Genomic DNA, 11,998 nt, shown 5'->3' on the forward strand with positions numbered 1-11,998 from the left:
TCTTCTCAGATACATTTCATGTCGTAAGGAGAAAAAGAGATCGGAAGAAAGAGGTATAATTTGTATATCATCTTAATATTTTTGGCTAATTTTTCCTGTGTTAATTTGCGTTTTTTAGCAAGAGAGCCATGTTCTACTGTGTTGTATATCTTAATCTTTGGCTGTTGATTTGCAAAGAGTCTCGGTATTTGATAGGTGCTTCCTTCTTTTTTTGAAGTCTTAGGTATTCATGTTGTTTGCTATTAATTTATCTATAATATTTAAGCATATTATTGATTTTGTATCCTCAGAGATTGAGACAATGGGCTTAATGCCTCGAATATTATTTGTTGCATCTTGAAATGTGAACCTCTAGAAGGGTTAATGTACAAAGTTTTTCTGAACTGTTGTTTCATTATGATAGAGCACTGAGCACCAAGGTTACATGGATCCTAGAAAAATTTCTGAAAATGTTGGTCATGGGATGAGATTTCGTACAAATCCTGAACGTGGTTCTCGAAGAGGAGGCTATACTCGACTGCTTGCCTGGTAATGCAGGCGTCAATCGAGAGTTTTCGTGTTGTGAGGGATAACAGAGTTAATCAAAATGCCAATAAAGATATGAAGCCTCCTTTGTCACAATGCTCAACTTCTTTAAATGAACAAGTGCCCAAGAATGTTCCTGAAAACGGGTATGCTATTTAGTAGTTATTATTTCTGTTTTGCGTGTTGCACTAATCTTGATTTATTCTCTTGTTCCCTTTGCATGTATTTACTGATATATAGTTCTTATGGAATACTGCACACTGAGTATTCTCCTTTGATTACCATTGTGCAGTTCGACTGGAACTCCAAACAATCAGAGACCCTTTGGTTCTCAAAGTTCATCTCAAACTTCTAGCACACCATCCAGTTCACATGCCAGGCAATCCCGAGATGCAAATTCAGGTGGTGTTTCTAGGAAAGAATATCAGAGGAAAAGCGGAATTTTATTCCTAATGCTGCTTTGCAGTCACAGGCAGTGAAACCCAATACCTTTCAAGCAAATTCTGGCACTCAATCATCGAGCAGTTCAATTTGTTGGGGTTTATTCGTCATCTACGGATCCTGTCCATGTGCCTTCTCCTGATTCCAGATCATCTGGTGCCGTTGGAACCATCAAGCGTGAAGTTGGGGCTGGTGGTGTTTGCCATCCTCCTCCTGAAGATGCTGGCAAAGATTCATCTGGAACAAATACTCTTTCCAATTCACTTGTAGAGAGGGACACTTCATCAAAGGCATTTCAACCTTTTCCTGCAATTTCCAGAGCAGATCGGGAGGTCCGGGTAGTCATAGTAGTGCAGCTGAATCTGCCATATCTGGTATTTCTGGAAGCAGGTCATTTGTGAGCATCCGTATGGAGCAGGCAACATCAACAGGTTTTAGTTCATCAAAAAGGTACTCTTTTCTTCTCACTTAATTTTTAAGCTTTTGAAAGCCCGAGGAACATCTATGTATGTCAAAGTTAAGTATCTGAGGATGCAAGAGACGACTAACCAGTGATAAAACTATATATCAAGTTTCTGTGCATCTTGATGTACCTTAGAAGCTTTTTATTCTAGTTATGTACATCTCCATTGACGTAGCTGGTATTGCTTTAAACTATTTTTTTAAGCAAATGGCTGTCAGTAGGTTGTAGCTATTATAGTACTTGATTATAATTTATTTCTGAAGTTTATGTGAGAGTTATCATTCATATTTGATGCAGCTAACCATCTAACAAAGAGTGGAAACCAAAATCAAGCCAAAAGTCAAGTGTTAATAATCCTGGAGTTATTGGAACACATAAGAAGTTTGCTTCACCTCTAGTGATGATGCCAAGGACTTGGATTCTGAAACTGCTAATTGCAAGAGAAGTTTTCTCAAGTTAGTATCCATGAGAATGAGAATGTCATCATAGCACAACACATTCGTGTCCCAGAGAATGACCGCCACCGACTTACCTTCGGCAGCTTTGGAGTGGAACACGATTCTTCAAGGAATTTTATTCCTGGTTTTGATGACACTGGTGTTGCAGAAGACTCAATGGGGAATCTGCTGTAAGGTTGTCCTTTTCTCCCAATACTTACATTTGAGTCTAGGGTTCAAATTTCATTCTTGTGTTAAGATCCAGTTTCTGTGATGTTCTACTTTTATTTGCTCTAACAGTTTGCCTGTGTCTCCTCCCGATAGTTCCAGTGATGATGCCGCTGTGGCAAGCCCATTAGCATTTTAGATGATCAACTTAGAAATTCTGGATCTGACTCTCCACATCTGGTACTGCATCTGAGCATCAATTGTCTGATAAGAAGGATGCTTCAAGCCCCCAGAATCTTGGTAGTTATGCCGATATTGTAACGGTCCAGGATAACAGTCAATCATATGCTCCTTTGGAGTCACAACAGCAGCAAGATCCTCCTGAATTGCCTGGGTTTTCGGTAAGCATAATCTTGTAAACAGTGACTTTTGTCATAACTGAATTAGTATTTATGAATTTTATATGTTGCTGAAACTGATATAAAGTAACTTTGAATTTGGGAATAATTGGGAAGCTGACAATTAGCTAAGGATGGGATAGGGTGATGTAATGGTTTCTGTCTGCTTGTATTGAGGAGTAGAAAATTTATTTCCTATGTTTAGCTGTTGTTTAAGTTTTATGTAATTTCTGGTGGTGTTTGCAGATGTTTAGGGTCTGCCTTTGTTGTACTTTGTTTCATCTAATAAATTCTAGGCACTCTTTTCCTCCTTTCCATGTCCTTCATGTTACTTTTATAACATGGAGGTTGAAAAAGGGGGTTTTTAATGAGGCTTAATCTTCTATAAAAAAAATTTGGGAATAATTAGCCTTTTCTTCATTGGTCCTTGCAATGTAATTTTATATTATGTTGTTGGCTTGATAGCAGGCATATGATCCCCAAACTGGTTATGATTTGCCATATTTTAGACCCTCAGTAGATGAAACTGCAAGGGGGCAGGGTCTACTATCTCCTCAGGAGGTTAGTGCCAGTAACATGCATATAAGTAGTAGTATTGATTCCCAAAAGGGCTCTGTTTTCATCACTTGAATTGATGAAAATTTTAAATGGTACTTAGGCCTTAAGCATGCATGCTGCCAACACCCCTGCATCAACAATACCCATGGTGCAGCAGCAGCAACCCAGTAGCGCAGATGTATCCTCAAGTTCACATGCCCCATTTTGCTAATCTTATGCCGTATCGTCAATTTGTCTCCCCGATTTATCTGCCACAGATGGCGATGCCGGGTTATTCCAGTAATCCTGCTTTTCCGCATCAATCTAATGGCAGCAGCTACTTGCTCATGTCAGGGGGTAGCACTCATATTGGCGCAAATGGCGTCAAGTATGGGATTCAACAGTTCAAACCAGTCCTGCAGGCAATCATACTGGTTTGGAATTTTACCAGTCCGTCTGGGTATGCAATCAATGCTCCTGGCGTAGTTGGGAGTGCAACAGATCTTGAAGATTCATCTCGGACCAAATATAAAGATGGCAATATCTACGTTCAAAACAACAGGTAATAATTGTTCTTCACTCTAATACATTAGAGTATTGGCTACCGATAAACAAAAATTTGAGGCCTTAGTTTCTGAGATTTTGAGGGTTCTTTAATGTTCTGTTCCACCTGGGTTTGGGTTCATGGTGTAATTTGTCTGCCAAAGCACATGGGGTCTAGTTATCTACTCAAAGAAAGTTCCCATCTGTGAGTAAAACTAATGCACGTTATAAAGATAAATTGCTAGGATATGCCTGATTCAAGTTTCCAAGTGACCGATGTTTGCATCTGAATTAAATATCATATCAGAGTAGTTAACCCTGAATTATCTAACCATAGGTTTGCTTTAATTTTTTATTGAGTCGGGTCTGTGAACTATGGATTTGGCTCCACTTCAATACTTTTTCATCCATTTTTTCGTAATGCACCCATGTTCATTGATGCATGAGGAGCTGCAATAAATGAGGATGGCCGCCACATGTGAATTATGATAAAGATACATTTAACAAGTAATGGACAAAAAAGTAATAGAAATATTTTTACCCATACCCATACGTTTTATAGTTTTTATTTGTGCTTGTGGATAAGCATTGACTTTCTTTATAGATTGAGTCGTGATATATTTTTGCTTATGTATTTCACCTGGGTAGTTTGATGGTCATTGCCTGATTGCTAACTGCATTACTATTCTACAGGCGACACATCAGATCTGGATGCAGAACCCGAGGGAGCTACCAAACATGCAATCTGCTGCATATTACAATGCCACAAACACCACACGGCTATATGCCATCTCACACAGGCCATGCTTCTTTTAATGCTGCTGCTGCTGCACAATCTTCTCACATGCAATTCTCGGGGTTGTATCATCCTCCTCCACAGCCTGGCGCAATGGCAAACCCCCATCTAAACCTGCAATGGGTGCCAATGTTGGTTTTGGGGTTGCTTCAGCTGCTCCAGGGGCTCAAGTAGGTGCTTACCAACAGCCTCCATTGGGTCATCTTAGCTGGACATCAAACTTCTGAATGGTATCATGCTAACTCTTTCTCTTGTAAGGGAGTGAAGTAGCTATATAGGAAGTTTTAATATTTCTTTGTGCACCACAATCTTTTTAATTCAATGCGTAATGGTGTTTAATCTCTTCCAACTCCCTTAATTTCTCTAAGGCATTGATGTGATATCTAGCCTAAACTTGATTAAAATGGGAAGAATCTAGTCATAACTTGTTACAACCGACTGTAGTCATTCATCTAAGTTTCCTTATGATGGTCATAATTCGATAACGTGTAACGTATCACTCAAGTTGTAAATCCATATATGCTTTTGTTTCATCCTTTTTGTCTATTATTACTATTAGTGGTAATAGGAAGTACGGATTAGTTTTAGGTTCAAGTCATTTGGGGTTACGAGTAGTTTTAGCTTAGGGTAAATTTGGATTCTAGTTGGATGAGTTAGAGTTGACATTTATGATCAAGTTGAGCATGACAATGAAAATTAAATGGAATTTGGGTCCCCTGTTCGTGATGAGAAAGGAATCTGTTTATGGTCCATCCCCTTCTCATGTATACCACAACAATACACCTTAATGATCTTAAATTAAGTGGATCCTATACATATCATTTTAGACTGTGTAAGTGGGTTTAATGATCTTAAATTTGTGTAAAATTAAAAGAATTTTACACAGTATAATTGGATCCTAACAATATATATATATCATTTGGGGTTTTGTTAGTCACTAAGAATTTTAATTTCAGTGAATGATAGAATATATTTTAAGCTGGTGGTTATGATTTTAGAGAAGAGTCATGAATTTTATACTAGTTATATATTAGAGTCGGTCTATATGTGGTAAATTTTATGGACAAAACTACTAAGAGGTTCAATGGATTGAAATAGATAATATCTTACAGGTTGATGTGAACCGTAATACTATCTAATATCAGAGATGGCCTTTTAGACAAGTATTAGTGATGTGTGATTGAGGGAAGATGTCATAGTCCTATAAATGAGTTATGAACCTTACCTAAATGTCCATGTCATTTTTAACCTGCGAGATATATTTTTGTGAATAAAAATATAAAATTGTAGTAAATTAAAGCAATAATACCTTATAAGTCTCTGTGTATAATTCTACACATAATTATCAACTATATTCCATGTAATTGCTCAAGGATCATAAAATTGTGATATCTTTGAATCTATTAAGTGACTTTAATAGTTGAAGGAAGTGTTATTCTCCCTTAAAACCTTGGGTTTGAGCAGCTGCATAGGGTATGTGTATTTTTAATAATTTAAAAAGATTTTAAACAGATATTACATTCTAATTATTTTAAATTATTCAAAATAAAAACAACCGGTGATATCTTTGTAAATTATGAATTTTATTTGCATTAACGTATAATCCCCTGTTCACCATATCAACTGAGTGCATAATTATATTGCTGATATGCTGCAAAAGGATGGTTTTCGGCATATAATGACAGTAATAGAAAAGGGTTAAATTATATTGCCGATGATCACGCTAATATTTTAATATTACTACCCAACATAAAATTACTCATGATCTTGCTAATCTCTATTTACCTCTTCCTATTTCCCTATATAAACTTTTTCTTTTAAGAACCTATCAGGTGCGTTCAATGCGTAAAGTAGATGTTGTTTTCTCTAAAGGTCATGAGTTCGAACAGTTACATCTGTGAGAAATATATATTGTCAATCTTTAAGAAAGATTTTGAATAGATCTCACCTTGTAATCACCTCAAGTTGTTTAATTTATTTTAAAACATATGTCCTCATTAGTTTCTAAATACGTGGAATTAGAGATGATAATGAAAGAACCGAGATAATTTTTGATCGATCTAGTTTTAAAAATTTGATCCATTTAATTTTAAAATTGAAAATTAAAATATATGCTATGATTAAGATATGCTGCAGCTCTTGTATATTTCTACATTAAAATTTGGTCCTAATTTTATTTTTCTATTTTTATTTCCAAGAATTTAATCATACTTTTATTTTCTAAAAAAACTGAATTATCCAAAAAAAAATTTAATCCTACTTTTATTTTCTAAAAGTTTAATGTCTTTACTTTATAATATTTAAAAATTCATAAAACTAAAATCATAGGGTCAAAACATGCTCCAATTCCCTATTTTTTTAATGCATTTAGAATTTAGTCCTATTTTTATTATTTAAAATTTTAAAATTATTCATTAATTATTTTTTTATAAAACTTATTAGTACGATATTTAAAGAAAAATACTAACTTAAAAGTTCCATAATAAATGAAAAACAATGTATAACAGATATGAATTAAAACAACATAATAACGAGGATAACCATTATACGTAAATTTTTATTCAAAAAATGAATAGAATAAATTCCAAAAACATAAAGGACAAGGACACGATTTTTTTTTAACTTTAAATTTTACAATATATATATACGAGGAAGATTTGATGATATAATACAAATAAATAAATATTTTTTAATTATTTGATTAATAAAAATTGATATTTAAAATTAATAATAAGAGATAAATATTTTTTATGGAAGAAAATATGCTCTAAATAAAAAGTTTTAATATGAATATAGATTTTTTTTAAATTTTACATAATTTAATGCAATGTTAAGGTTCACTTGCACAATATAAAATTCTTTGAGTTATACACATATTTTTCATCGTTAGAGGAGTGAAGATCAATATTTGAGATTAATTCTTTATATTTTTTTTTCATTGGATATCTTTTTATTTTTTACTGTTATAATTAATCATCACCCTTTACTAGTCATGCAATTTTAAATTTATATAAAATATATGATATATAGTATATATATACGTACCACTCTACCACTACCACTCTCTCTGAAAACATCTTCTCTGTTTCTCTCTGGTCTTCAGGCGTGGCTTTCGGCTTTCATTACACTTTAATTCTCTCTCTCTCTCTCTCTCTCTGGAAGTCACCAAGATTAACCCACCAAAAAAATGTCTGCTATCTTCTTTCCCAAACAGTTCTTTTTCCCAATGTGTCTTTGTTTCTTTCACATAATTAATCTCGGTTTCCGCTGCCATTAATCTCTATCTTTCACTACTTGTTCCCAGCTTTTGACTCCATACTCTTCGAACCAGACAATAAAGACTAAACACCATAATTCAATTCCCACTGTTTTGTTCCTTTCGCCCCAAATAAAATGCCCATAGAAGATCGGTATCGAATCAGCAGAGAAAACCCTTCTTTCTCTTCGTCTTCTCGACGCTATTTAGTTCCATCGATGAATCCAACGCTACTAATCGGGACGAAGAGCTGATTTTTCACAGAGACAAGACATCATGAGGAAGAAGAAGCAAAGCAGTACTTCAATGAAACAAGGAGGACTGCATAATAGAGTTCAACGTGCTTGCATGATCGAGAAATGGATGCAAAAGAAACAAGTTATTAGCAGCGGTGAATTAAGGCTTTTGGGATTGATCCGGTTTTTGAATTCGAGATGCGGCGGCGGGTTTTCGTCTTCCGAGTCGGACTCACTTTACAGTGGGAAAACAAGGTCATTGTCGTCGTTGTCGACGGCGTCTCATTGCCACAATCCGAAACCTAAACCGATTCGGACCAGTATTTTTCCGGTGCCTAAACAAGAAGAGCTCGGAAAAAATGTCCATGGCGGTGTTTCAACGCAAAAGTCACCGAAGCATGAAGGTGGAGGATTCATAAAAACAAAATCCAAGGCCATGAAGATTTACAGTGACCTGAAAAAGGTTAAGCAACCGATATCTCCAGGCGGTAAACTCGCAAGCTTCATCACCTCGTTGTTCACTTCGGGGAGTCCGAAGAATCCAAAGAAGTCAATGTCGGAGAAACCGACATCAACGTGTTCTTCAGCTTCCTCGTTTTCTAGATCATGTCTGTCGACGACAAAAGTGAATGCCGGGACAAGGACAAAGAGATCGGTTCGGTTTTGTCCGGTCAGCCTCATTCTCGATGAGGATTCAAGGTCGTGTGGGGAACTTAAAATCTGCCATGAAAACGAGCTTCGACTTCAAGCTTCCATGAGAAAACCAGTCACGAAAAAAGAGATTGAGTACCGCTTCATCGAAGAAAACCGTAGGGTTGCGGAAGCAGCAAGGGAGCTTTTAAACAGTTACCAGAAGAAGAAAAAGGAAGAGTTCGATACAAGAGATGTCGGAGGCGACGGCGGAGACGACGACGATGCAGCCAGTTACGCAAGCTCGGATCTGTTCGAATTGGATAATCTTTCGGCCATTGGTAATGAAAGGTATTTAGAAGAATTGCCTGCGTATGGAACAACCCATTTTGATACTAATCGAGCCATTTCTAAAGGTTTGATTTGTAATATCTAAACAATTTGGGGGTTTACATCAAAAAAACAATCATGGTCTGATACTAATTTGCTTTAGTTTGATCATTTTACCATCTGATTTCCACAAACATAGAGTATAAGACATGAACACCAAGAAAGGTTAAATTATGTTTTTGGTCATTCGTTATATTTAAATATAAGATTGAGTCCTATACTTCAATTTTAAAATAAAATTCAAAATTAAGCAAAAGCGAATGGGTTTTTAGTGGTAATAACAAATGATTACCTGTCCAGAGTATTCAAAAGAAAGCAAGATGTTTAAGATACACTTAAGAGGACCACTAAATCTCAACAGTACTTGGATATCCTAATTAAGTTATCATAACATATAATTAATTAATTCATTGGTATATATTTTAAGCCGTACTTTTAGAGTTAGCAAAGGCTAAAGAAAAAGCCTATAAATGTACCCTAGAGTCAAAAGTGCTATAGGCTCTAATTTGTTTATGAAATTAGGAAAGTAATAATAACTTAATACGTAAAAATAAATAATTAGGGACACACCATTATACAAAATTAACTATTTAATCAAAATTTTAAATATTTGATAAATTAAATATCCAATAATAATACGGCTTATGTGTGCTTCAAATTCGATATTAGGTCGTTTCTAAGGTTTGAAGTTGAATTAATGAATATATCTTGCAAATGTATTAGAATTTTTTTTTATTAATTTGAGGTTATTATAAAATGGAATTTATTCATAGTTTAATTGGTCAATTGACGGTGAATATGCATACATATTTGCAGACGTAACTATTTGAATTCAAGACTTTTACGAAAAATAATATATTTTTTTGCCATTGAGAAAAATAAATGGAGCGCTCTTAATGAATCTAGAACTCGTGATTAAATAAATTAAAAAAATAAAGATAAACAGTTTGATGAATCGATCAAATATATTTGTTCACTAATTATAATAGAAAATTTATTGAAGGGTCTTTATAATAGAAAATTATAATAATTCTTTAATATATTAAATTTAAATAATTACATTTGTAATATAAAGTATTAATATATTAAAAATTCTAAAAAATAAACAAACATGAATAACTTTAAAACAGTCAAACTTAATTATAAAATTACTCTAATTTTGATCAGTAAATATAATTAATATATATATATATATCAATTAATTGAGTAAATAATTAAATGGAACTTTAAACTTTTTCCCTTCCTTCAGCCTACCACTCGATTACCCATATGCACGTGTGGGCTAACCCACTTTTGATTGCTAAAATGACCCATATGCCCATGACAGATTGGATGGAATATATTTTTGACATGTGTAATTTAAGGAAAAGTGGAAAAAAAATAACTAAAGTGAAAAAATAATAAAAATATAATGTCTATAAAAAATTGAATTTTTGGTGATCCCAATATAAATTATTAGGCAACCGTTTGTTTTAAAGCTAGCTATCAACTTTTGTTCAACATAAATTTTAATAAAATGTGATAAAAAATAATTAAAATGTCATATAAATTCCAGAAATGATAAATATATAAAGTATAGTTAATTCGCCTTTTAGTTCATTTATTAAGTTGTTTTTCTTATATATATTTAAATATTATTAATCTTTATTTTATCTATTATAAAATAATTATAATATTTATGTTTGATTATTCTATATCTAAAAAATAATATATTATGGACAAAATTTTAATTATTCACAAATATGATCAAACAACTATTTTTTTTCATTAATATATGGGCGAATATGTCCGTTAAAGGAACGCAAACATATATAAATTTGAAAATAAAAAAAGAAATGTAAATTAAGACATATTCGTTCAAACCAATTTTTTTTTAATTCGAATTATATTATAAATATAAACAAATGCTTACTGTTTTGGGGATATCTTTCATCATGACATCATGGGGGATGACATTAGATCATGAGTTTTGATTAATTACTACATAAACAAGAAAGGGATGATCTTGGCATGCCATTAATGATCATTACATTAATTTCTTATAATCCTATCCAAAATGAGTATACTTCCCCATCTATGTAATTGAATTAAAATATATATATTATTTATAGGTAATATATATGTTCAATTTTAAATTTAAACAAATTTATATATACGTATAGTTGAACACATCAAGTTACTTTAATAGTAAAAAAAATATTATTCTTCTTAAAAGTTTTAAGTCCGAAACGATGCATCTGTATGATATGTATTGACAATTAGTTAAGAAAATATAATAATATAAATGAGTTAATTGACAAAATTCAATAATATCTTATGTAGTTTATCTTTTTGTTTATCAATGAAATTGTATGAGTTAGAATAGTAAAAGTTATAGTTAGAGAGTTGAGTGATTATTCCAAAGCATGGCAGCAGCCATGCGCACCTGAAAGATAGCAGTGTTAAGTCTCCTAAACCTTTCTCTTCTTTTCATTTAGGGCGCGTTTGTATGGAAAAAAGAAGATTATCGGGGGAATATTTTTTCATAATGTGATACCCATGTTTGGATTGCAAAGATTCTTAATAAGGGATAATAAGACATTCCTAATCAAGGTCGGTCTAATGAATTTTAATGTCCTGAGCGAGATAATAATTTTATGCCCCTATACTTGTACCGTATTTCTTGTTATTGTTTTTTTCGTTTTCTATTTTGGGCACCCGATGGTTGTTTTTGAGGTAACATATTTAAAAATAATCAATAAAACAAATATAGTAGCAAGTAAATAATAAAACATATATATTAGCAAGAAAAGATACAACCTGACCGGTGACCGAAGTTTATGTTGTTGACTTGTTCTTTCTCACAATCAACTGATCTGAAAAATTAATGATGAAATCAAAATAATCATAAGGAATCACTCTAAAATTGTCTTGAACGAAAATATTTAGCCACTGTTTTTTTCCTTCATCAAACTAAGTTTCCCACTACACAGTCAAAATTCAAACAATCAAACTATAAGCACTAGATTTATTAAACAAAGTGAACTAAACTCATAAAGCTTTGATTCGAGATGAAATGGGAACTTAATACATTTTATGCCTAAGTTTTACGTTTTTTTCTACAACTAAAACTACATTGTAGAAAACCCATTTCTATTTTACCTTAACTTCCCTGAATAAAGAAATGCAAATAGAAATC

General features: G+C 33.1%; 1 protein-coding gene and 2 pseudogenes across 1 annotated transcript; all 3 read left to right on the forward strand.

Annotated features, from left to right (window-relative positions):
• Positions 1 to 1,420, forward strand: LOC120191669. The gene is made up of 3 exons (XM_039194580.1): positions 1 to 53; positions 404 to 671; positions 818 to 1,420. The coding sequence occupies exons 2-3, from the start codon at positions 532 to 534 to the stop codon at positions 1,002 to 1,004; spliced, it is 327 nt and encodes a 108-aa protein (XP_039050511.1). The 5' UTR covers positions 1 to 53; positions 404 to 531; the 3' UTR covers positions 1,005 to 1,420.
• Positions 1,093 to 4,610, forward strand: LOC120191594 (annotated as a pseudogene).
• Positions 4,611 to 7,701: 3,091 nt separating this feature from the next.
• Positions 7,702 to 8,886, forward strand: LOC120191612 (annotated as a pseudogene).
• Positions 8,887 to 11,998: the final 3,112 nt, after the last annotated feature.

Source organism: Hibiscus syriacus, unplaced genomic scaffold, assembly GCF_006381635.1.
Source record: "Hibiscus syriacus cultivar Baekdansim isolate YM2019G1 unplaced genomic scaffold, ASM638163v2 tig00004159_pilon, whole genome shotgun sequence".
NCBI lineage: Eukaryota > Viridiplantae > Streptophyta > Magnoliopsida > Malvales > Malvaceae > Hibiscus > Hibiscus syriacus.

Bases quoted from the DNA above. Each gene is read 5' to 3' on its own strand.
- LOC120191669 (XM_039194580.1), top strand. From the start codon at position 532: ATGCAGGCGTCAATCGAGAGTTTTCGTGTTGTGAGGGATAACAGAGTT. The intron at 672-817 runs GTATGCTATTTA...ACCATTGTGCAG, and splicing joins AAGAATGTTCCTGAAAACGG to TTCGACTGGAACTCCAAACA.